The 21,994-nt window shown below is 44.4% G+C and overlaps 1 protein-coding gene across 2 annotated transcripts in view; it reads right to left on the bottom strand.

The window, feature by feature from the left end:
* Positions 1-996: 996 nt before the first annotated feature.
* BLACAT1 (BLACAT1 overlapping LEMD1 locus) overlaps positions 997-21,994 on the bottom strand; it is a 63,153-nt gene continuing 42,155 nt past the window's right edge. For both annotated transcript variants that reach the window (XM_073319781.2, XM_073319782.2), the window contains exons 2-3: positions 13,021-13,232; positions 997-11,435 (exon numbers count right to left, since the gene is read on the bottom strand). In XM_073319781.2, coding sequence (XP_073175882.1) covers positions 13,091-13,192 — 102 coding nt within the window. In that variant the 5' untranslated portion in view covers positions 13,193-13,232 and the 3' untranslated portion in view covers positions 997-11,435; positions 13,021-13,090. The remainder of the gene's footprint in view (positions 11,436-13,020; positions 13,233-21,994) is intronic.

The following is a 21,994-nucleotide window of genomic DNA, read 5'->3' as shown; positions in this document are numbered from 1 at the left end:
TGGAATTCTCCACTCACAGAAGGGCTGATCCAAAGGCCAACATAATTCAGTGAGCTTTGGATCAGGCCTTTATGTCACTGCTGCCGTTTTACACCCGCTTTGCACAAAATAAATGGTTAAAGAAGGTACAAGACAATGGAGAATCAGGCACAGGGAGTTTCCAAAGTATCTGGGGGCTTGGGAAGGGGACAGGCCTTTCTGAGCCTCAGATGCCCCAATATGCATGGAGAAACCCCACAGATCGGGAGGCATCCTTGCAAGAGTAGAACTTCTGTAGAAGTCTCCTGGGGTCCCTTGTTCGCTGTGGCAGTACAGTTCCCTCAGGATCCAAAACAGCCATTTCCAAAATGTCTCCAGTTTTGCACCGCTCTACCAAATACACAGCATGTGAAGGGGTGTTTCTTTGCACAACTTGGCCTATATACATAACAAAGGGTGCAACCTCTAGATTTAATGAGGAGTCCTTGTGGCACCTTAGAGACTAACAAATGTATTTGGGCATAAGCTTTCGTGGGCTAGAAAGTGGGTTCTAGCCCACGAAAGCTTATGCCCAAATACATTTGTTAGTCTCTAAGGTGCCACAAGGACTCCTCGGTTTTTTTGCTTATACAGACTAACATGGTAACCACTGAAACCTGTCTAGATTTTTTGCGAATACAGACAAACACGGCTGTTACTCTGAAACCTCTAGATTTAATGTTATCTGCCGTTAAGTTGATTGAGTGACACCTTATTTGTTTTCATGAGAGTCAGGATAATAAGGAACAATTGATCAATTTTGATCGTAATCTTAATGACCCCATTTGCACTCTCTTTAAATGTTCTCCTTTCAGCCTTACTCTTTATATTCTCTTTCCCACCATCTGTAAGTGCCATGTTTGTACTCCTTTTGCTTGGCAATGTTTGCAATAGCCTGTTGGTGTAGATTCATTGACCTCAGTAATAATAAAGAAGTATCAACAACATGGAAAATGTAACTCATCTACTGCAAAGGGATATTATAAAGACTCTTTATTACAGCAATTAACATACCTGCTTTCCTAGTCATGCTTTTACAGTTAGAACAAGAAAGTGCTTACTCCAGGTGCATAGATTTCAGAGACATACAAAAGAACAGAAATAAAGCCAGTTAGCCGCTTCCAAAAATGGAACTAGTCAATCAAGAAAATTAATCAGCGGGAGACAGATCAATAGGCAGGTATTTCAGTGCAAGATACAGACATGATATGCATCTATAATTTATAATACATTCTTGTAAACTAGATATGTTACACCAGAAGTCACTGGGCTACATGTATATATAGCCCTAGGATAGCTATTAAGCTGTATAAAGAAAATCACCTTGGTCATCATCACACGTGAGAGTTTTATTGATCTGATTCCAGGACAGTTTTCCTAGCCCAGCTACCAATGTTGGAGTGAGTAAGCCGGATCCTCTGCTACATTGATTTACACCAGCTGAGGATCTGGCCCTGTGTTTCTATGGCATCAATGCTGCAAAGTATCCTCAGTACTTCCTGCAAGATACAGAGTATGCCTTCAGCTCCCGTTGAAGTCAGTGGGAGCTGAGAGGCAAGCAGCACCTTGCAGAAGACATTCAGCCCTTTGCAGGATCAGATAGTCTATGAAGGGTGGCTTGCACAGCACCATTGCCCTACGAGAATTTTCCACCCCACAAGGTTTGTGTGATCTGTATGAAGGGTGTATAAGGTTAGGGTATTCAAAAAATACCGTACAAGGTATACATGCATAATTTTAATCAAGTCATACCAAGTACGTGGGAAAATACCATCAAGGCCTCAGTCCTGCAATGTGATGTATGTGGGTGAACTTTTGTGCCAGTATTATTGTGCCACTGAAGTCAATGGGGCTCTGCATGTGTGCAAAGGTCTGCCCCGTTACATTGCATTGCAAGTCTGGGACCTAAATAATTTCTGCAGATGTGATTTTTTTTAAGAAAACCTCAAGGAAACAGATCCTCTATCCCGCTACATTTATTTCATATTGCATATTGAATCTGGCTGAAGAATGCTAAGCCACTGTCACTCATTAAAATGCGGCGTGATAATTAATCATACACATTTGTTTCTCAGTCCTGTTTAAAAAGCCTCCAGCTTCAAACATGAATGAAATCCTAGAAAACAAAGTCATTGTTTGGGGATTTTTAATGATTGCATTCTCACAGGCATTGATTTAATTTCCAAATACTGCCAATGTATGTCTGGGACAGGGATTAAGCAAGCAGCTTGAGAAAGGAGAAAGCAAAACATGTCATGTACCAAAAATACTCTTTATCTCCAGACATCTATAAAATCTATACTCTAAAGCGTGTGCTCTAAAAATTATTACAAATATTTTTCTTAGATAGGAAATATAATAGTAAGTGAATAATCTACTCTGCATGTTTATATACTCTCCTATTAACAAGTTTCACATTTATTTTTCTTCTTAAATACAGTACTTTACAAGAAGTTTGCATGGCTTTTAAAAGACACTAATTTACCATGCATTAATACATGAGGCTGACCGGGTCCTCTGTCTTTCCAAAGTAGAGAAAAGTCATTTATTGGCATCTTGAAAAACAAACTAAAAATAGCTGGTTTCTATGGCTACTGAGGCTGGGAGACTCCTGAGGAACATGTCTGGTTAGGTCCCTTTATGATAGAATCCAGACAGTGAAAGAAAAAAGGACAACAGGGAGACACTTAACCCATTGAAAAGACAGTCCTGTACCTTTAAATGTGTGGGTAACTGTCCATTTCACTGAAGAACAATGGGGTTACATTAGGGGTGAATTAGGCCCATTGTATTTTAGGATCCAATCCAGCAAAGCTTTTTAGCACAAGCTTAAATTTATGCATATGCTTTGCTGGGTGAGTCAGGGCCTTAGTGTTGCATTTTCTGTGACTATATCCTTGCTTTGTTCTGCTTTTTGTTGACATGCCTTTACACTAGAGATGGGTCTGAGGCCCCCCCAACATCCCCAAACTTGGTGGAAGTTTTGGGGTGCTTGGATCCAAGGGGTTGGTTCAGGCCCATCTCTGTACTACACATATTTTTTTGGAGACATTTGAACACACAGACAGACTCTCTGCATTTACCAGCATAAATGAGAGTGAAATGTGACCCTATATATAAATCTGTACATATAATAAACTTCATAGTGAGGATTGTTTGATTATCAGTGGTTTAAGTCCACGAGTATGTTACCCATGTGGTCACCCTGCTTTACAAAGTGGCTGTGCAAATTATATACAGATACATTCAATAAATATACATTGCATTTAACCAACTGTCTTTTTACTCTTAAAGAAGAGATGCAAATAATGGTCCGGATCCTGCAGTTCTTGTTCAGGGAAAAATTCCTGTTTAGCTCAACAGAAAGGACTGCAAGATACGGACCAGGAAGGCTATTCTGCTGACGAGTGGGGATGGGGGAATGTGGGGGAGAGGAGGGCAGGGAGATTTTCTGAAGTGACGAGTGATTCTGAATGCCCATCTAGAGACACCTTAAGGGAGCCTGATTTTCAGAAAGTGCAGCACATTCACCCTCTGGAACTCAGCACTCCTTAAAGTGACTCAAGTTGGGGACCCAAAATCACTCGTCACTTTTGAAAATATTGGTCAAAAAACTCATTGGGGGACCATGTCAGCTACAGTTAGATGGACGGTATCAGATGAGACAGTAGTGTGCAGATGTTTGATTTCTTCACACCTAACTACCCATAGATGTTCCTGTGCATAATCATAAAGAGCAAGATAACTGGGGCCACCAACTCAACATGGGGGAGTAAAGTGCATTTAAAAAACATAATCCTACCATATCACCCTAGAAGTGCAAGAAAGAAAAGGACACCTTTGGTTAGATAATCTTAAAAGAAATTGGATACACACTGGAATGCAGAAATCACTCTGGCCATAATAAACAGAACACTGGTACTTTCCCAGTCCAATTAAATGCCAAAAGCTTGTGTTTGCAAAGTATTCCAGTGCAATGAAGACTTAAATCCTATTGTGGAGTTTACGAAAAAAAAGAGATTCCAACTTGATATATTATAGATACGTGGACTTGTGTATCAGATTAGATTAGGCCAGGGGTTCTCAAACTTCATTGCATTGCGACCCCCTTCTGACAACAAGAATTACTACATGACCCCAGGAGGGAGGACTGAAGCCTGAGCTTGCCTGAGCCCAGCTGTCCCAGGTCGGGAGGGCCAAAGAATGAGCTCCACCGTTCTGGGTAGGGGAGCCAAAGCCCAAGGGCTTCAACCCCAGGTGGGGGTCCTGTGACCTGACCCCCACCACTAAGTGATGAAGTCCTCAGGCTTTAGCCCTGCATGGTGGGACTTGGTGTTGGGCTTCGGTCCCTAGCCCCTGCAAGTATAACACCAGCCCTGGCGACCTGATTAAAACGGGGTCGCAACCCACTCTGGGGTCCTGCCCACAGATTAAGAAATGCTGGATTAGGCTAGATCCCTGTTCTTTTTGCACATCTTCAGTAAGACTTTCAGGAATATGTTACACGACAAGAGTTCAAGCCGCAGCGTTTTTCTGGGCTTCACTCTTTGTGCATGTTCTGTACCCTTCCAACTCACTGCACAAATATTTCCTTCATCTTAAATAAATGCAGTGAAAGTTCCCTTGGCAAGACCACATCTGTCAAGAGATCATCTGCTGCTGATAAAAAACAGAACAACTTGGGATGAAACCCCACCACTCACACACACACACACAATTTTTTGGTCCCCTACCCACTTATTGTCATGCAAATAAACATCTGGAGACTCTCTGACTCCAAAGTAGGCCAATATTCACAAAGAGGGTACACTGCCTCTGTTGGAAGTTAGCCCAAGGCAACACTCTGGTTATTTTGATCATTAAAGCTGTTTCCCCCTTGACTACACCATCAGCACTACTGCAGACGCTCTACTGTCAAGATCAAGCAATGCTGGTTTCCTTTTAATTGCAACACATTTTGGGCCCGATCCTCAGCTCTAGTAAATTGGTGTAATTGGAGCTGTGCTGATTTATACCAGTGGAGCGTCTGGCCCTTTAACTTAAATACATTTTGCCAGCTGCCCAGAAAGGATTGGATGGGGAAAGGGGGCTGCATATTTGGTTTCCTAAATTCCCATGAGTCCACCACCTTGCTAAATTCATAGGTCCCCACTGGGTCATCTGAAAAGCTGGTCTTGGGGAAGGGTGGCAGGTGGCCAGTGGGGTGGGTAGCAATGGAGTTGCACACCTCAGTGCTTGCTGCATTGCAGAGATGAGCAGATTTGCCTGTTTCAGAAATATCCTTCCATTCTCATTTAGAGAAACTTGGATGGTTTCCTTCACTGTAATAGGATTAAAGATGGATTATTTCTGGTGGGAACAAATGCATCTTTGAGGAGCATAACATTCATTTTCTGAGGAACAATGATGGTAGCTAGCATAGCACACTTCTCTTTGAAACTGTTCCGGGGAGTTATGTTACAGTTAAGACTCCTGTTATAATGGGGAGAATTATACACAGACTTCAGCATGGATGGGATTGATATTAAAGCAACTGTCATAAAAAGGGAGAAATAACCTTACATTTCTACAGCACCCTTTTCACCCAAAGGATCCAAAAGAGCTTCACAGGGACAACTGGGAGTCAGGACACCTGGGTTATTTTCCTGCCTCTGCCACTGACTCCCTGGGTGGCTTTGGGCAGGTTACGTCTCTGCTCTGAGCCTCAGTTTCCCCCTCAGTACCATGGAGGCAATGATGCTTCCCTTCCTTTGTAAAGTGCTTTGAGATTTATAGATGAATAGCTCTGTATTAGTTTATCATTATTGTTAATTTAGTAGTGGTAGTAGTAAGATTTGTATTTCTATAGCACCACTGAAATGCAGTCACCTCTGACATGGAAAGGTGGAAGCCAGATGGACAAGCAGCATAAAGCATGTTACACAAGTATGGGAACAAGGGAAATTCTGGGCACTGAAGCAAAATGCTTCTTATATAGACATAAAAAATGCCAGGGCTTGTGCAAGTATGTGGGTGAGGAAGAGAAAGGGAGAGGGGGAGCTCATTTGTACTTTGACAAGAGCCGTTAGCTTTCCAGCTTTCACAGTTTTGGAAGAGTCCGGTGTCCGAATAAAATGCTGCCACTGGGGGAAAAAAATCTAACTTTTTGCCCACTGCAAACTTGTCATGTGGAAGTTAGTTGGCAGCACCCGCAATCAGCCTGGGCAATTAGCAAAGAGCAAACTGCTTGGAAGTTCAGACTATTGACAGGTTTGCTGCAGAAAATCACGGTGCTGGAGCCTGGTGGGAATGAATTTGTGGATGAAGGAACCTTCAGCCATCAACCTAGAGGTCAAGTCATTATGATAGAAGAATCAAAAAGCACCACGAGGCATTTATGAGCACCACAGGGGTCAAGCCAGGAGCAAATGATTTTGCTTGGAGCCACTGTGGATAACATATTATCACTTTGGGAGCTATCTATCCACATACATGGAAAGTTCTCTTTAAAAATAATTGCACCTTGAGCACCTTGAGCTTTTAAACATTCATACTGTACTTGTGTAATTTATTGCATTTTCAGTTTTATATATATATATATATATATATATATGTATGTATGTGTGTGTCTGTCTCTGTATATTTTACATACTGTATTCATCCATGCCTACCTAGGAAGCTCTTTGCTGGAGGCAGGTGCAATTCTAGAGGTGAGATAAATTCAGCAGCCATATGGTGGTCTACAATATACATTCAATAGGTTACCGTATTGTCCTGGAAAGATCCCCCTTCTGCTTCCAGACCAGATTTTGGAACAACCACAGTGGAGAGAAAACCTCTGAAGCACCCATACCAGTTTTTACGTAAGACCCATTTCAGGAGCATTTAATTAGTACTATATAAACCTCCAGCCAAGCTGGATACATTCAATAAAGCTGTTAGCTCTTTACAGAGTCTCAGGGTGTGTGTATTAATTTTGGAACCTTAACTATGAAGCCGTGATGGCTGCATAATCAAAGGCTCATAGCAGCCTAGGTTCCACAACGGTAACCTTGGCTATTCACCGAGTGCTCCATTAAACAATTAAAAACTCACCGCTCAGGAGAAAACATTAATATTCTTAGTTTACATGGGGTCCAACTCACTAAAAAGGAAACCGACTGTGATCACCTGCAAATCTCCTGCCTCTGACTTCGACCCAAAGGAATTTGAAAGGTCTCAGGGACTTGCAGCCAACTGATCTTCAGTTGGTACAACCTCCTGCTGCCAGAATGGCTGCTATAGCTTACAGCTGTGATGAGCAGGGGCTGTACCCACACAGACACTGGTCCTAAATAGGGATTGAATTTGTGTCCATCAGCACCAAATGCACAAGTCTCTGCCACTTGCACTAAAGAGGTAGCTCTTCTTGCTCTGTGTAAGTAGAAGGCCAGTAAAGATAGTCTCTGGTATCCATGGAGAGCTATAACTGCTAACAGTGTGTTACACAATCAGCTGAGCATGAGGTGATGAGCTGACCTTGATGAAAATGAATGGGGATGAGTCAAAACAACTACCCCCACCTTGCTCAGTGCAGAAAACAGAGTAAAAGTTCACAGGCTGCCAAGCACTTCTTGCTGTGCAGAAACTCCGAACTGTGATAGGAAATATTCAGCTGTATCCTGGCTTTGGATACATATATTGGGCTCCCACTGGCATCAGTGGGAGCTGCGCAGGCATGTCCCTACCCAGAATAGGGCTGTAGCCGGCTTTCTTTAGAAATCATGTTTCCTATTGCTGCCAACTTGTGATATTGGCATCTAGAGATGCTCAGTGACAGGATTCGTCCTCTGCATCACTTTTCCTTCTGCTTTATTATGGGGTCAATGATTGGAAAGAATTTTAGGGCCAAATCCTGAAGTCTTTACTCAGGCAAAACACCCAGTCAAGGGGCAATATCCTGAGGGATGCTGAGCACCTTCGGCTCTCTCTGCAGCCAATGGAATTTGAAAATGCTCCATTCCAGTGAGGCATTGACCCAGTGAAAGCTTTTCCTGGGTGAGAGACCCCAAGATTTGGCCTGTAATGTTTAATATTTAAACATGACCATTTGCTAAACCTCCTAGGAGATTTAGATACCCAAACTAAGCCTAAAATTCAGCCTTCTGCTAAACTTATTGCCACCATTGGAATGAGATGAAAATGAGCCCAACAGCCTCCAGTGATGGGCTTCTGTAATGCATCAAGCAGTAGCAAAATGGTCACCATCACAAGTTGGCTCAGCCATGCCAAAGTTCGCTGAGAAAAAAAAACATCTGGGCCATATATATCTGGAGTGTGACCCCAATGCTTTCAGTGTTGGGTCCTTTCCCAATGCTTGATCCTTCATGTGCATGAACCAGACAGCAGCTTGTGTGAGTATCTTCTTCATGCTCCATGGGGAAAATACAGTGCTTCTCAGCATGTGAACTTTCCAGACTGACTCACTAAGCAAGATCAGGTGCAGTTGGACTCCTTGCTATGGTCTGCTACCAGCTGTTTCGTGTTTGAAATGTTTGAAGTGACTCAACCATCTCCTAGAGCAACCCCGACTACTGGCACCCGACAAAGATTATTTTAAAGCCGCTTAGTTCGTTGCTCTTCTTATACCCCAGGAGATGATCTCATGTGTCTCCTTTTATTGGTCATCCTTGCTGGGCAGAGGTTTCATGCTAAACCCTTTGGATAAGACAATAAAATAATGGCCCTGTTGGTTTTGGTAGCCGGCCAAGCTAGCAAATTTTCCCAAAAGGAGAGCTTGTCACCAGCACACACAGCTCTGTTTGTCAAGCGTAAATCCGGTCTGGCAGCAGCGGTCTGAGCACTGGAAAGGTCAGTGTGTTTTATAAGTGGGGGAAAGGATTTGTTTTCTGAGTTAGCTCAACTTATTCTTCTTGGGGCCAGATCCTCAGCTGGTGTAAATCTGCATAGCTCCACTGAAGTCAGCGAGTCTCCTCTGATTTACACTGGTCACAGATCTGGCCCCTAAAGATTTACCTGTCTGCCCTTCCTAGAGGGGAGCAGAGACAACATTCCTCAGAGACCCTACCGGGCAAGATTTTGCATCAGAGTTACAGCATTAACAATCTCTGGCCCCACCGCCCTAAGGTACTCTGTGCCCCCGCTCCTCCATGTTTGGTCTTTAAATAGAAATGGTGGTTTTGCCCCAATTACTATTTTTTGTTTAATATTAATAACCTACCCAAAGCCTTTGGCTGGCTGCAGTGAAGGCCCATTGACAGTCCCATGCAATGTCATTCACTTGTTCCCCTCCCCAGACCTCATCCACCAGATTTAGCACATGACCTTCTCCCACTACCCATCCTCTGCCCTGATCGATTCTGAGGGCTTGGTTCCATTCTGTGATGGGAATCGGGCCTCAGGAGATGTATCCAGAACTGGTGCAATGGCTTTGCTGAGGGACTTAGAGGAGCAAGTGAATGGAGGTTTTCTGTTACACAGGAAGAGGCAGAGAACCAGCAATTTACCCTAACCAGGAGCATATTAAAGGAGGAGGCACCCCCATTCTCTAGGGGGCCCAAGTGGTCCCCACTGCGTTCAGTACAAAGCAGCTTCTACTCCACACCACTGAACCCTGGAGCAAGAACAAGGCTTTTCCATACAGAGATGACTGGGGCAGGAGGGGGTTCAGGAGGGTTCCCTACAGCCGCCAGCTTTGCAGTACTGGCTTAACCAGCCCTGCCTGAGGCAGCCATTTTGAACCCCTCCCCAGATCTCCACGGCTACCATCGCAGCCTGTCATGCTGACAGCCTGCCTTTCTGACTCTGTCATGCACCCAGCTCAGGCCTTGCCACCAGTTCTCGAAAGCCACAGCAGCTGCAGTTTATTCTGACTGAAAGGGCTACAAATACTGTGTGACCATCCTCACTAGGTATTCCCTCCTAGTCACTGCCATCGAAAGAGCAAACCCCTAGGAGTCTCAGGGGCTGCACATTTTGGAGGTCGCAGCAAAGGATTCAGGAGTGAAGGGGTTGAGGCTGCCTGAATTAACCAGAGCTGGGTCTGAGTGGCTAAATTTGGGTCTGGATTTCCAGTGCCATAAGGCTGCCGGTGTTTGGAGCTGAGGGTTGGGTTCTCCAACACTACCACAAGAAGATCTTCCTGAGTGAGGTCCTGATCCAAACCCACTGAAATCAAAGGAAAGGTTTCTACTGACCTCAGTGTTCTTTGGATCAGGCCGTGAAATAGATGTATTTTCTGGGATCCACAGTGACAACTGCTGGGGCTACTTTAGTGTACCTGAAGAGGACAGTCTGTCTGCAACACCTCCTGAAAGGCACAGCACCCAGGGAGTTTCCATAGGGCTTTAACAGCAGGAAGGAAAGGCGTGCAGACAAGGAGGGAGAAAACAGGGACAACCTTTGAAACTGTAGCACCACACTAACGCTAATGGCTATGCCTGGATTAGGTGAGGCAGTGGCAGCAATAAAGGTTAATTATTTGAACACTGGCATTTTCCAGACTGTCAGCTGCATGAATTTTTTTGAGAACATGGGCTCTTATCCTGGGGGTTGTGACCTACAGCATGTACATGAACAGGTGTCAGAGGGTCATGGCCATTCTGCCTTTCCCAGGTTGCTAAATGGCTAGATTGGAAGAGGGCACCCATTATGGGAAAAATGGAGAACCACGGGAGGATGCATACATACTAGAGATAGACCTGAGCTCCAAAGCTGAGATCTGAGTCGCAGTTCCAAACTTTTCTCCACATAAAGTTCAGGGATTTTGATTCAAGCCCATTATAGAAAAGGGGCCAAATGCAAAATTCACTTCCCATAGTTAATATAGACACATAAGGGGCATGAGTCTGCTCTCCCACTGGGCTAACACCATAGACTTCAGTGGAGTGACTCCTGATTTGCACCCGTGCGAGAGGGAGCAGAATCAAAGTCCAGTGTGTTTGCACCACTTCCTAAGGGTTTCTCCATGCTGTCATCTAGCACATCTGAACACAAAATGTCTCAGAGGCATTAGGAACTGCTTCTTGTAGACACAGACATTCACCTGGGAGATACTAAAAAAACTCTACAGCTTGTTCATTTTCAGCTGACAGTGCAGCAGTGAGACAACTTAAAAACACAGAGCCAATTCCTGCTGCCCACTTACTCCAGGGAAACTGAGGGCAGGACTTGGCTCTTGATTTGGAAATCTCTTTCAGAGTTTGTCCATGGGGACATATTCGAGCAAGACAAGGACAGCTTTCTCATGAATGAAACTTTTACCCAGCAAAGGGACAAATTCTCTCTCTGCCGCGGATAGCTGTGGGGTCCAAGGCCAAGCACCTTTGAGACTGGGGATCTGTGCTGAACCACCCTAGCACCCAGGATAATGCCTGTTTGTGGCTCTTCTGTAAGGGTCATTTCTGAGTTTCAGCTTTTTTTCCAAGCCAGGCAAGTCTCTAGGAAAGAAGAAGGAAGAGAAAGAAAATGAGAGAAGTTGCAGGATAAACGTGTGAACACGAATTAACCAGCTCCCTCCGCCTTCTCCTCAGCCTGCTGCTGACATCGATGAGCGAGCCCATCATTCACATCCCAGGCGCACCTCCTCCTGCCAGGACACCTTCCCGAGCTCATCTATCAAGTGCTGTGGGAGGGCTGTACTGAGCAAGACAGCCTGCCCCTTGGGAATGTTGCACTGATGTTGACTTCCCGTTTCCCCTCCCTTGCCCCAGTCACAGCTATTGTTGCTAACGGGGGCTGTGTGTTGATGGTTAGATGATCCTGGCTGGAATTCCCTCTGCTACAGTAACCAAGAACATCCTACTAAACTTGAACTAGCTCCCTTCAAGTCCCCTAAGAAGCTGGCTGTCCTCTTATGGATGCCAATGAGGTGTTATACGGGGAAGAGAGGAGGAAACGAAATTTATTCAGGTGCAAAAGACGTTGTATAACCAGAGGTGCTGGAACTAGGGGTGCTGAGGATGCTGGCTCTGTTGCATCCCCTGGCTTGAAGTGGTTTCCTTGATGTACAGGGTTTACAGTTTGATTCAATGGCTCTCAGCACCCCCACTGTACAAACTGTTCCAGCACCCCTGCGTATAACTGACTCCACTTCGAGCAACAGAGCGTTTGAACCCAAGACCTTCAATACTCAAAGCACAAGCTGCTACCACTTAGGCTAAAGGACTAAGCCATTATCTAGGAGCAATAGTAGAATCATAAGCCTCTTATATGGGCCACCCACTAGAAGGGAACAAAGATCTGCAGTCTCCTAGTGGAGGTCACAATTAGAGCTGGTCAAGAATTTCTCAGCAAAACTTCTTTTTTTGTTGAAAAAGGCCGATTTCTCCAAAGCAAAATTGTTCATGAAGTGGTGTGTAAACTCGAAAGCTCATCTCTCTCACCAATAGAAGTTGGTCCAACAGAAGATATTCCCTCACCCAACTTTTTCATGAAACTGGGTCAGTTTCGACAAATCTCCTGACTCAAAAATGTTTGGAAAAAAGTTTTGGCTTTTCAAAGGAAACCACGTTTTATACAGAAATTTTAGTAAATTTAGACCCCCCCAAAAAAAAAAGCTTAAAGGGGAAAGACTCAAAATGGAAACAAAACATTACAATTGATCCAAACTGTTTCCCCTGCGCACATCAAGTGTTTCAGTTAGTGGAAGTTTTTGAGATTTCAATTTGTCATCCGGATTCAGGACATGAAAGCATTTTGCAATTTCAAAAGTTCTCACTGGACAGGAACCCTGTTTCCTGCGGCCCTAGTTATACTTGGAGGATTAACTATCGACAGTCAAGCATAGGAAACTCAGCTTTGCTTTTAGGAGTTAAATGAACATGCTGGTCTTCCTGTCCCAGGGTTTGGAGCATCACTCCTGTGACTCCCTTCTCTCCCCTCACCCCCCGATCTGCGCACCCTCCGGTACAGCAGGGGAGCAAAATAAGCAAGGGACACAGATGTGATGGGTGCCTCATCATAGCTACAGAGGTCAGAGAGCAGAAATGGGACTGATTCCCCCTGAGGTGGGTAGTGTCATACCAAGTTCAAACCGGGGCTGGGATCCAGCGATGTGAGTGAGCAGGTAAACGTGATACACCCGAGACAAGTCTCACACGGACGTCTCCTGCTCTGCGCTGGGCTCTTCTTTTTTCCTCTTCATCTTGCAGAAGCCATGGAGCCCGCAGAAGCAAGCGAAGGTGAACTGGGGCATCCCCTATGGCAGGTCAGGCTCAGGAGCATCCAAAGGAAACCTAGTTGGGGACGGGGAGAGGAAGAAAAGAGAGCGTTTTTTAAATCAGAGCAGCTCTTGCTGATGACTGGGAAGGAGGGTGGGCAGGGATGGACAATCACTGCCTTTATTTGCAAGACAGACTTCCCCCCAACCCCAGATGCAGAACTCCTGGCAGTCTCCTCTCCCAGCCAGAACCTCCTATCTCCAGCCTTCTCCATGTCAGATGCCCCCAGTCACACTCTCTAAAATTTTCCTTTCCAGTAAAAGAAGAGGGGGTTGAACCAAACACTTGCTGCCCGTGGAAGCCTGTGAGCTGCAATTCCCACATGCACAGAAACATAGATAGTTTGCACAGTCTGCTAAGCTAATGAATATTACAGGGACCTTAAGCTTAGGCTTATTGGGGTGTTCTAACAAAGCTTAGCGATATATACCCAGCAACCGCAATTAATGAGAAGCAGCTGATATCAAAGCTCAGTGTCTTCTTGTCCATTTTCAGTGGATCAAATCATGCCCCAAAGCACAGCCCACATTAGGGAGTAACAGCTCTAACAGCTGCAAAATGTAATTATGCAAACAAAAGCCTTTTTTTTTAAACACATGGAAGGGAAAGAATAACATCTGAAGTCAAACCCACCCGCACTTTCCCCCTATTTTAATTTTTAGCATTTCTAACTTTGCAAATGACTAAATCTAGTTTTGCCAATGAGAAAGAGGGTAACAGTGATTAAAGTGCTCGAAAACAGGAGTCTTGAACACTAAATTTCTACATTTCTATGGCTAGGTCAGTCTAGTCTCTGAAATACAGAAAGTCCTGAAGGAAACTTCAACTGACCCCTCATCCCTATCTCAGCAAGGAAGGCAGTGTGTGCTAGCGTACAGGGCATGGGATTGGGAGAGTGGACTCTTCCAGTTCTGTCACTAAATTACCATGTGAGTGAGTCACTTAACTCCTCTATAAAATGGGGATAACGAAACTCATCCAAGCTTTGAGATCCATGAGTGGGAACTGCTATATAAGTTCTAGCATAAGCTCCAGAGGGGCAAGTATTGCCCACAGTGGTTAGCAATGAATCATAGCTTCTGACACTGGCGAGCTGCTAACAGAGACATGCCTGATTCATACATCCCGTAACTTTGTGGAAATTCAGGGCTGGACCTGTCTCTAACTTACATGGAGACATTTAGGAGAAAAATAAGAACAATATCTTTAACTGAATTGAATTAAACTGAACACACTGGGTCAAGTGCTGCTATTTGTCCCTGATCCACCAGTGCACTTTTGCATGTGCTTATCAACGAGTAGTCCCATTAAATATGTGCTTGAGAGATTTGCTGGTCGGGTCCAGAGTGAGTGCAGAATAAGTCCACTGAGTGAGAGCAGGATTTGGCCCAAAGGAGATTTTGCAAGAGAAATGGCAAATATATTGCTTTAAAAAAAAATCCATTTGGCATGTGACTCTGCCCCTTCCCACCCCCAGGGTTACAAAATATCCCAAGCTGATAGTTACCCCAATGGAGAGACTGCAACTAAAATCCCATTCAGGGTGGCTGCTTGTCAATAGCTCAGCTGGCTCTCAGGGGGTCATGCTAAGCTCCTCAAGGCCATGGAGAATGTTTGACTGACCTTCCGGCTTCCAGCAAGGCCATTCAGTATTCATTAAGAGCCCTTCAATTCCCAGCACTGTCATTCCGACATGGCAATGAAAATCACGTCATCCCCATCCAGTAACCTGGGAACCAGAGTGCAGCTACCTAGTGGGCTGGCTTTGTCCTCTGTGCTTTTGCCTGACTTGGTCTTTCCAATCAGGGCCCAGCACTAATATAGAGCAGACAGCAAGCAAGGGACAGAGTCCCTTTAATAAACTTCTCCAGCCGCCCACCTCCCCACCTTCCCCTTCGTTTGACAGCCTTCTATGTACCTCTCTAGCAGGCTCCCAAATTAAAAAGGCCCCAATGCTACCTCTGAGGCTCAGAGTCAGGAACAATGACAACAGGCTCCTTAACGAGTCTTCCTGTCTGCAGGGTTTCTTAGCATAGTGGCAGCTCTGTGTGCGTCTCTCTATATGCTGCTGCTTTTTATTATAAGCCAGCGAAAGGGTCTTCTGAGGTAATAGCTGGCAGGGAGCAAAGTGCCACTGGACGAAGCTGTCTGAAGGCAAGATATGAAGCGAGCTCGTTAGTGTCTCCCTCTCTCTCACTGTAGCGACACTCTGTGACTTGAGGTGGCAGAAAGGAACTCTCTGCCGAACCGGTCTGGTATACTTGCAAATTTGCACTGAGAGAAAGAGCCAGTGAAAATGCCTTGGTGGCTTTACCCTGAGGTAACTGCGCCCACCTCAGCTGCTGCTGATTTAAGCCAGTGTAAGCAAGCGGAGAATCAGGCTCAGTGAACCCACTTCAGCTCCTGTTGCAGACAGTGGGCCAAACTCTGTCCTATGGCCCTGATCTAGCTCCCATTAAAGTCAATGGAAAGACTCCCATTTCACTGCAACGACACTACTGCCCGTGAAACCTCAGCTGATGTCAGTAGCTGTAAATTTGGCTCATCAGGAGCCAGATGGGGCCCCGCGTTTGAGTCAATGACTATTTTTGTAAAGGTAGAAAATTTCTCCTCGACCCCTCTACCCAAATACCATCCCCCAACCTCAGCCATGGGCCTGAACAAAATCACCAGATCTGTCTCAACTGTGGGGGTGGTCAAAATCTGAATCCAGATTCAAATTTCTCAGCATACATATTATGTGGGCCCAGCTCTAGCTAAAAATTCCTCCTGAAACCCAGGCGTACTGCAGAACTTCAGGACTGTTAAGATTTTAAAACTATTTAACAGGGTTTTACCACCTGCACCTAAAATGGGCGAACATATTTTGGGGATATTTAAAAACCCAGAGGCCAGATCCTTAGCTCATGTAAATCAGTGTAGCTCCTTTGGAGTCAATAGTGTTAGGCTGATTTATACCAGCGGATGATCTGTCTCCCAGATATAGGGAAAACAAAATCTAGCCCATAATATCCATCAGAACTAGGCCCTAGAAATGGTACCCTCTTGAAAGTACAGTTGTGAGCATATGTCAAGGGTAACAATACCCTACCATTTTTAGGGAAATGGGACATTGGGACAATTTCCAGGGAAATTTCAAGATACACTGTCAAGATAAAAATCTGAAGTCATAGTGCAATGAACCTGCTACCTCACTATTGGGTAGTTTCCTTGCACCCTGGAAGAGCTGGATGGAAATGGTCTAGTAATATTCACCATTCACATAAGAAGCATAAAATTAATTGAAGCTTGAGGAGTTGCAACCATTTATGCCAGTGGTGAATCTGAGCTCAAATACTTTAGGGCCCAGTTCTGTCCCTTCATACACACAAAGTAACCCCATCGAAGTTAGTTGGACTTTGGGCCTGAGCCAAAGTCCACTGAAGTCAGTGGGAGACAAATCCAGTGACTTCAGTGGGCTTTGAAACCTGCACTATATGTAGAGTAAGGTACTACTCAATGGGACAGAGTCTGATATCTTATGCTACAAGTAGCTCTGTGAAATCAATGGGGCTGCCCTCTGAGTAATGTATTATTCAGTGTGGGCAAGGCTATCAGAATCGGACCCAGCGTGAGAAAGGATGGCAGGATCAGGCCCTTACATTGTTACCATTTAAAATACATTTTCAAGTCAGATTTGTTTCCCATTATTTATGCTGCTTGTTTCCAAATTTTTCAGCTTGGACAATGAAACTTGACAGCTGAGTTTAACTTTTGTTCATAGCTAGTTTCTGTTTGTTTTTCTCATGCATTTCCAAGGAAATGTTAAAATTTAAGAAAAATGAAAATGGGATCTTCTTGGATTTTAATATTAAAAACCCATGAACATTTGTTTAATATTATTAATGGATCAAGTCAATCCCTGGTGTGTGCAAACGAACAGAGTTACCCCAGTGCTAAATTCAGCCCATTATGTCTTGTAAAACTCGTTGGAGTGCATTTTGCACCCAAACGAATTATTATTACTGATATTATAGTAGCACCTAGAGGCCCCTTTGTGCTAGGCACTGTACATACATGGCAAGAGATAGTCTGTCCCAGAGAGTTTACAGTCTAAAGAGATCGGGGGGGGGGGGAAGGAGAAAGGAGAAACAGAGGAACTAAGTGACTTTCTTAAAGTCACCTGGCAGCTCAGTGGCAGATCCAGGAGTAGAGTTCAGGGCTCTGGACCACACCATATCTGACCATGCTGTCACTCTATGGTAAGTGTGAATACAATAGGTAGATAGTGTGTCCCTTTGAGCCCAGTCAGGCAGGTAGTACTAACAATAGATCTCCCCATTCTCTGGTCAAGCTCTGTTAATCTTGGCTCTAACATGTATCATGGGCAACATCATCTGCCAGCATTTCCCTTTGCTAACTATCTGCCACTGCATACGTATCCACAATGAGCCAGCAGCTCACATAAGGCGCTGGCAAGCCTGACATAACTGATAGGAAATCCTTATTCTAGGCAAATGGCCACCTAGAAGGAACTAAAGACAAGTTTTAATCAAGCTGAACCTGGAGATAACAAACATTTAGCATATGGTCTGTACTGCAGCCATGACATTTCCGGCTGAATTGACATTTTCCTGCTGAATTGACATTTTCCTGCCCAGCAACGGGCTGATATTTACCGTTAGTGTTCTGCATCTCAGCCCCCTGGGCCAGGTCCAAAGCACGAGGCGCCTGATCCAAAGCCCATTGAAGTTTGAGACTTTTCATTGACTTTGATGGGCTTTCCATTAGGACATAGGCAATCAGGGAGACAATTGGCCAGATCCTCAGCTGGTGTAGATTGATTTAGTTCCAGCAGAGTCCCTGCTGATTTACATCAGCTATGGATCTGGCCCCACGAGAGCTTCCAGAGGAAACCAGAGGTGGCAAAAAAGTAATGGCCAATACCAAAAGAAAGAGTAACCATAAAATAGCTCCTAAGTGGCTACCATTGACTGTGTGGACGGGACTTTGCTCACGGTACAACAGGTCCAATGAGGGTGCTGACTCCAGTTGGACAGGCCTTTGCTCTGCCTGCTTATGTCTCCAAGGCCTCATCCTCGTTGCTGTTGAAATTGATGACAAAAATTCCATCGACTTTAATGGGAGCAGGTTCAGGCCCTCATTCAAAAGGAGGGGGGAATGGGAAAGGCAGAACTGCTGAGGATTCTTGTTGGACCCTTGCATGACTTGCCCTTCCCAACTCAGAATCAGCAAGAGAGGAAGATGGCAGCTACTACCATGAATGGAGCCCAGGTCTCAAGAATCCAGAGCACCTAGAGAAGCTGCTCAGAACCAGACACGTTCCTTGTCCTTACACGGCCACTTCCAGTTCGCTTCACAAGCTCATTTTAGACCAAGACCCTTCCCCTTCCTTGCTACACTTTCTCTATTAAACAGGGATAAAAAATTACTTACCAGACCTCACAGGGAGGCTTAACTAACAAACATTTGCGAAGCACTTGCATCACTCAAATACCTTTCTCCTTGGATATTAGCGGATCCCAGGACAGACTGACTTAGCTGCAGACACAAAACCATCATCAGAACCTGGGCAGTCTGACTGACAGGACCCAGCTTCCATTATGGAACTATTGATGTCTTTAGGGAAACTTGTCGCACGGAGGCTTTTAAAAGTGACCCCTCTGCCTTCCATTCAGGGAGCAGACAATGATGAACGAGCCTGGAAGAATGAAGGCAAGAACAGCTGAGCCTAATGCTCCCGTTCTTCTTGAAAAGGTAGAAAAAGGAACTTGAAGGAGCAAGGAATAATTAAAAAATAAATGAACTGGCTTCGGTAGCAGTGACAGAAGCCCTGTTTGATTTGCAAGAGCTGGGTATGCTTCACAGAGCTACGCTGCCCTTTCTATTCAAGGGAGAAGATCCTTTGGATAAAGCCCTGTGCAGCAGAGAAAAAATGCAGGGTGCATTAAAAATGTTAAGCCAGAGAATTCTCTTTAGTCAATTGCACAACCCCTGGCCATGTTTGTCACTGTCACAGTGATGAATTGGGAGCTGTCTGAAATCAGCATGCTCACTTTAATAATGTCACTTTCTCTGAGTCCTAATAAATGTCTTTCTGAACCAGCTGGACAGAACCTATTCCTTAGCCCAGCAATTACTGATTTCACTGGGTTCTGCTTTTCAACCCCAGCTATTCTTAACAGCCAGGTCAGGCTGATGAAATGGGAAATCTTTATTTTAGCTTAGACTTTCCATGCTGTCTTTTCCTCTCTTTCTCGGTTGTATGGCAAGAGGCAGTGTAATCTTGTGGTCAGAGCAAACGAATGGGAACTGGGACTTCTAGGCTTTATTCCCAGCTCTGCCACTGACTCACTGTGTGGTCCTGGGGTAGTCATTTCTCGAAGGGCCTGTCTACACTGGGGATTGGTGCACCAGGACAAACCCCTAGTGTAGACATGGTGCACCAGGGCAAACCCCTGTGTACGGTGATGCAACATGTCTACACTAGGGATTTGTACCAGTGCAAAAATTGGTGTAGCTAGAAGGGTGCAAAAATCCTCAGTATAGAGAAGCCCTCAATCTCCCTATATGTAAAATGGTTAATGTATTTATTAGTCACCTTCCAGGAGGGTTTTGTGGCTTAATGAATAAAGTGCTATGAGAACTTGGTTAGAGAAGCGCAAAGGGACAAAATTCTGATGTGATTTACACTGGTTTAAATGCAAAGAAAGTCCACTAAAGTCAGTGGGCCTGAATCACTGCTGCCCTGCCCCTTGTGCAGCGATTTACGCCAGTGAAATGTGAAAGTAAAATGCTACCGTTGCATTCTGATAACATTTTACACCTGCTTTGCAATGATATAAATGACAACGCAAGGTGCAGGGTGACAGTGAATTGGGCCCAGAGGAGTTACTACAGGAATAACTAGAAAAACTGAGGAATAAGAGAGTCTACCTGGGGCGTTATACTGGTATAACTTGTAAAACTTTCCCATGTAGACAAGCCCTGAGAGAAGAATCTGACCCATGCTTTTTATTCTAAGTTTATGTCTACACTGCAATAAAAGACGAGTACATTTGTCCCTACTGTTTATTCCTCCCTTGAAGTCATAGGACTAAATTTACCTACAGGGCAATTGCTACTGTCAGGTTGACCAATCACTTGCATCTTGTGGTATCATGTATTGTTACCCTAAAAACGGCTACCGGTCATAGCCACGGGGCTCTGCTTCGGGTGAGGGAAGAATCAGGTGAACCCTCTTTTCACATGTCTAAAAGCAGAGTTGCACTGAAAGAGAAGGTTTGTCATGATGTGTCATTGGCCCTTTAATTATCCTGGCAAAGGTTTGCACAGAAATTCTGAGGTTTCAATTCATGTGATTTTCATGCCACTCCAGTTTTGATTTTCTGAGAAATGTGGTCAAATTAACTTTTAATTCCCCCACTAGAAAAATGTTAAATTTTACACTTTGAACTCCAAATTTTAAAGCTGCCTTTTGCCCCCAGCAAGACAATTTTTCTTGGGAAACGGACTGTTTTTCAATGGAAACGGGTCCTGTTTTTTTGCAAAAAATTTGTCAGGTGAGGCCAATGTCCAGGTAAAATGACCTAGTACTGGAAAGTGCCCAGATACCAAGGACCTGAATAGAATAAAATAGCTTGTAATGAAATATGAAAAAATGCCTTCAAATTTCAAGTTGTTTCCCATTCATGGTGGATACTCCAGCCACCTCTGACCTTTGTAGCCAAGATTTTCAAATGGGATCAGTGATTTTGGGAGCCCGATTTGAGACACCTTAAAAGAGCTGGTTGAGTAGACAGTGCTGAGCACCCATCCTCTGACCATCAGGCCCCTTTCAGGGTCTCATGTGGGGTACCCCAAACCACTGTCACTTTTTTAAAACCTTGGGCTTCAAGTGTGTCAGCATTGTGAGCTATGCCCCAGCATAGAGGCCTATGTTAAGAGATTTATGACATATTTTTTACACCCTAACCCAGTTCCAAAAGCCAGCGGACTCTGGAAAGCACAGATCTGGACTCAAATTGGGCTGGGTTGAGCTTTACTCTTGACTGTTGTAACGAATCCACTCACCTAGGCCTTTAGTAGTCACTACTGCACACTGTGCAATGTGGCCATAAGAACTTAATGAAAATTACAGGGATGGAATCCAGAGCCACCTGCTCTAAAATCTATTACTTATTCCTTTAGCTATTAGCAGTACAGGGCCATACTGATCCCATCCAGCAGAGGGCATGCCTCACATATACGCACTAGACACTTGATTACACTCCTCTGTATGCCAGTTGCTGTATCGCTGGCTAATTTTACCACAGTATCCACATTATTTAATTTGTTTTTTATTTCCACTTCTAAAATTATGGTTATTATTTTTTCACACACCGTGTGTGCCTCCCTCATTATCACCAACCTAAGGCGAAACCCAATTAAGAGCAGCAACCCATAATTTACAGTGGGATACTTTTTTTTAAACAGAAGAGACCGGAAAAGGACTAAATCAAAAAGAAATTCTGTCCCTTTAAGAGGAGATAATGAACCAAAGCACTGTTTCTTGGGCTCACATGTTTGCAGAGAATTGCTAATTAAAACATCACTTCTGTAAAGTATGCTGATCCCATTGATTCTTCCCCCCACACAGTTAATTTGCTGCTAGGAAGGCAAAGTCACAAGGGTACTCATTATAAAAATTTCACTGGCTGCAGCTAATAGTTGTAATTAATAGGTGCAATAAATTTCAAATGGCTAGCCAGGGTGTTCATTAGTTTCAGGCTGACTCA

Source organism: Lepidochelys kempii, chromosome 21, assembly GCF_965140285.1.
Source record: "Lepidochelys kempii isolate rLepKem1 chromosome 21, rLepKem1.hap1, whole genome shotgun sequence".
NCBI classification, from domain to species: domain Eukaryota; kingdom Metazoa; phylum Chordata; order Testudines; family Cheloniidae; genus Lepidochelys; species Lepidochelys kempii.
The sequence above is the reverse complement of the archived record's forward strand: the minus strand, read 5'-3'. Positions and strand labels throughout refer to the sequence as shown.